Below are 3,843 nucleotides of genomic sequence, written 5' to 3'. Positions count from 1 at the left end.
CTCTGCCCCCAGCACCCCGGCCCCGGGCCCGTTTCTGGCCGGGGCCGTCCCGGGGAGCGCGGCCCCGACGGGCGCCCCTCGGCTCGGCCCGGCCCGGCCTTGCCTGGGCACGGAGGGTCCCGGGCGGCCGAGCCGAGGTCGGCAGCGACCCCCGGCCGCCGTGGGAGCGGGGGCGGGCGCAGGGCCCCCCCCGGCTGCTGCTGCGGGGCCCGGCGGGCGCGGGCAGGCGCTTCCCCCCCGCTCTACCTCCGCCCATTGTCAAACTAATCTGGGTAGATGTTAAAGGACACTGAGCTATCGGTGTTATCACCGAGACTGACAGCAACTGTCAGCTGGGGTTAAATCAGCGCCCGCCGCTCCCGGCGCCGCTCCGCGCCTCCCTGCCCCACGCCGGGCGCATTGAGCCCCGCGTGTCCCAGCGGATCGGCCCGCTGCTCCCAGGCCCTCCCGCAGCCAGCTCCTTTAATTGTCCTCATTTGTAAGAGCCGTTTTGTCATGCTAAACAAGGCTGGAGCAGCCATTCTAACCTCTCCTTTCAGCTCTTTTCTCCTCTCCCCTTTTGTTTACCTTCGCCTGATCTCTCATTTATTTATCTATCTATTCTTCCTCTGCTTACCCTCCCATTCAAGCCCCATGTATGTTAATTGTGTTATGCCGTTTAATTCTAACAGCGGTCTCCAAAGAGCACTTAATGAGCAAAGCACATCCAAACACGCATCACCCCGGTTATTCAGCTCCTCCAGACGGACCTTGCGCCTTATTCCTTCCCACCTCTCCCCTCCCTGCACAAAGGGGCCCCGACGGACAGCGCCCCAAACACCGCTAATTGTTCCCGACGAGATGCTGATTTCCCCCACCCCCCCTCACCGCTACTTCCGACAAGAATTAAAAACCGTAAGAAAGAAATACCTCCACTAAAACTTCAACGCCGCCGAGGCAACTTTGCCAAGCCCGACGGGGCGGGGGGCCGGGACGGAGCGTGGGTGGGCACCCCACGGGCCTTCCCGCGGGCTCCCCCCGCCGCCGGCAGCCCCGCTCGCCCTGCAGCCGTCGCTTTTCCCCGACGGGCTCCGCTCGGAGCCCAGGTCGGCTGCGGGGCGGCGCCGGCCCAGGGCCGGACCCGGTGCGCCCCGTCGGGGAGAGCGGCGAGAGCCGGGGCTGCGGCCGGCGGCCCCGGTGAGGGGCGCGGGGCTCTTCCGACGGCGTGCCGCACTCACACCACGCAGTGGCCTCGTTTAACGACAGATTGTCTTTATTCAAAACGGCTTTGTTCAACAAATGAAAAGGTTTAACGAGGTAAAATCCTGCCGGATACACGTTTTCTTTTTTCTTCCCAAGACATCGCGAAAACATATTTAAATGACCGTCGCTTCTTATTCGGTTTTTCGTTATTATTAGTAGTAGTAGTAGTAGTAGTATTTTTTTTACAATTCTACTGCCTGACTTCATACCTGACGCTCTGTCTAAAGTAAACTTAGATCTAGTCTCACTGGATCACACAAATTTAAGGACTATCTGTTTTAAATTAAGCAAACACTATCATATGTTTTAAATATAAATGTTTCTCCCCCTCTTTTTTTTGTTATTTTAACTTTGAAGAGCCTTTTTTCTGACATGAAAAGCAATTTTTAACTAGTAGTGCGTGGTGGCAAAATATATATATATTTATATATATAACACAGCTGATCTCGTCTTTCAATGTGCAAAAGGAAAACAAAAACAAAAACAAAAACTCATAGTAACACCGGGACTTCCCAAAGTCAAGTCCAAGTGACATGAGACCCTGGAGAACTCATAGACATTAAGAGAATAAATAAAAATCGAAACCGCCTCTATCTCTCTTATATTTCCCCGCTTTGTCCCAAAGGGGCAGTTCAAGGTTCGCTTTTCTTTCGCTTTTTTTTCTTTCCTTTTTTTTTTTTTTTTTTCCGGGATTTTTTTAAACACATTTACAACTCTTACAAGCGCCGGGTTGCCATCCGCCCCCGCGGCTGCAGATCCCCCCCCGAGCCTGGGGACAGCTCTCGGGGCGAGGGCCGGGTTTGGGCGAGAGCATCTCCGGGAGCATCCCCGAGGCAGCGTCCGCGGCTGTCCCGGCGCGGTGGCGGGCGGCAGAGTCCTGTGTTCGGGTGGCCTTTTGCTTCTGCGGGTTTTATGTACATGCACATGAATGAATCCCAGTTCCGGCTGCAACCCAAGCCTCGCTCGGGGCGGGGGGACGCCTGTGGGGGTGTGGGTGGGTGTTACATAGCAGTCGCATGTGCTGAAGAATAGGGGTCTATCCCAGTCTTGGTCATGCCCGGGAATAATATGTAGGCAACTGGAGGCTGCAAACTGGAAGCCGACCAAGCTGTACAGTTACATGGCACGACATAGCCCGGGTTAGTTGGCGAGGGGTGAGTGTGGGTGTGTTGGCTGGGGCAGCTCAAGCTGCCGAACGCCCCGTTCTGGTATCCCAAGGTGGAGGCGTAGGGCAGGGTGCTGGTGGCTAAGGTGTGAGGAACCTCAGTCATCTTCTGAATGGCGCTGGAGCTGAACTGGCTGGGGTCAAGTAAGGAGTAAGGTGCTGAGGTGGGAGGCAGGAAAGCCCTGGCCTTCTCCGGGGAGCTCAGCAGAGAGTCAGTGGCCCCCACGGGAAGCCCGGCGGCCTTTAAGGGATCGGTTTCCCCGAGGTAAGGCAAAGGGAAGACATACCTGTCCTTTTTCAGCAGGTTCTTGGGCTTGCGCCGGGGTCTGTACTTGTAGTCGGGATGCTCCTTCATGTGCTGCGCCCGCAGCCGCTTGGCCTCGTCGATGTAGGGGCGCTTCTCCGCCTCGGAAAGCAGCTTCCACTCCGCGCCCAGCCGCTTGCTAATCTCCGAGTTGTGCATTTTGGGGTTCTCCTGGGCCATCTTGCGCCGCTGGCCGCGGGACCACACCATGAAGGCGTTCATGGGGCGCTTGATGTGGTCGCTGGGCTTGGACATGCTTCGGCCGGGCGGGCGGCTCGGCTCGGCGGGGCGCGGTGCGGGGCGCGCTGGGGGGCACCGGGCGGCGGCAGCGGGCGACGGCGGGAGGAAGAGGCGGAGGAGGAGGAGGAGGAGGCGGCCGGGGCAGCCGGAGAAGCGGGAGGCGCGGGCTCAGCTGATCATCACAGGTCCTCCGCCAACGCCGTCCCCGGCGGGAGCCGTGCCGGGGCGGGGCGCGGAGGGGTGCGGAGGGGCGCGGAGGCCCGCGGAGGCCGGCGGGCGGCGGGGCGGGCGGCGAGCCGGCGGTGGGGACGCGGAGCGGCGCGGGGCAGTTCAAAGGCGAGGGGCTGCGGCGCGCAGGCTGACATAGTGGCAGGGCGTTCACAGCGCGGCCGGCCGCCCAATCAGCGCGGAGGGGGACCAGCTTAAAAAGAGAGGCCGAGAGGAAGGGCGAGAGGAAGAGGAGGGGAGGGGACAGGGGAGGGAGGAGGAGGAAGAAAGGAGGGGAAAGGAGGACCCCCCCCCCCCTTCCACCGGCGAGCGCACGGATTAAAGGGAAGGCTTTTGTGAGTTGCCGCACTAACAGCTGCGGGGGAGGCGAGCGGAGTGATGGGTACTGGGGGCTCCGAGCCGCTCGGGACCCCCCCGGTGTGCCGGTAGCGGAGCGCACCGGGCCCGGCTCCCTCCGGGCTCCCCGCGGCCGCCGTCGGGGCTGCGAGCGCCGCGCTCCGCTGCCTGCGAGGCCGCTGCCCCGCTCCCAATTCCCCCGCTCCGCAGCCCCGCTTAACCCCGGGAGCCGGCCCGCGTCCCGGCTCGCTTTGAATAATTGCCTGCCTCCCGCCAAAGGCCCGCGGGGGAAATATTTATTAAATGGAAACAATTGTCCCCGGTCCCG

General features: G+C 61.0%; 1 protein-coding gene across 2 annotated transcripts; it reads right to left on the bottom strand.

Annotated features, from left to right (window-relative positions):
- Positions 1–1,318: 1,318 nt before the first annotated feature.
- SOX14 (SRY-box transcription factor 14) lies at positions 1,319–3,337 on the bottom strand. Of its 2 annotated transcripts, XM_035312064.1 has the most exons (2): positions 2,695–3,337; positions 1,319–2,541 (listed from the first exon to the last, which is right to left on the bottom strand). In XM_035312064.1, exons 1-2 carry the CDS (start codon positions 2,964–2,966, stop codon positions 2,244–2,246), a joined length of 570 nt encoding a protein of 189 aa, XP_035167955.1. In that variant the 5' UTR covers positions 2,967–3,337; the 3' UTR covers positions 1,319–2,243. The 2 variants fall into 2 exon arrangements, with proteins under 2 accessions (XP_035167955.1, XP_035167954.1); XM_035312063.1 differs by having other exon boundaries at positions 1,319–3,337.
- Between the last annotated feature and the right edge of the window lie 506 nt (positions 3,338–3,843).

This window comes from Oxyura jamaicensis, assembly GCF_011077185.1.
Source record: "Oxyura jamaicensis isolate SHBP4307 breed ruddy duck chromosome 9 unlocalized genomic scaffold, BPBGC_Ojam_1.0 oxy9_random_OJ71961, whole genome shotgun sequence".
Lineage (NCBI taxonomy): Eukaryota > Metazoa > Chordata > Aves > Anseriformes > Anatidae > Oxyura > Oxyura jamaicensis.
Note: the sequence above shows the minus strand (reverse complement) of the source record. Positions and strands in the feature narration are given on the sequence as shown.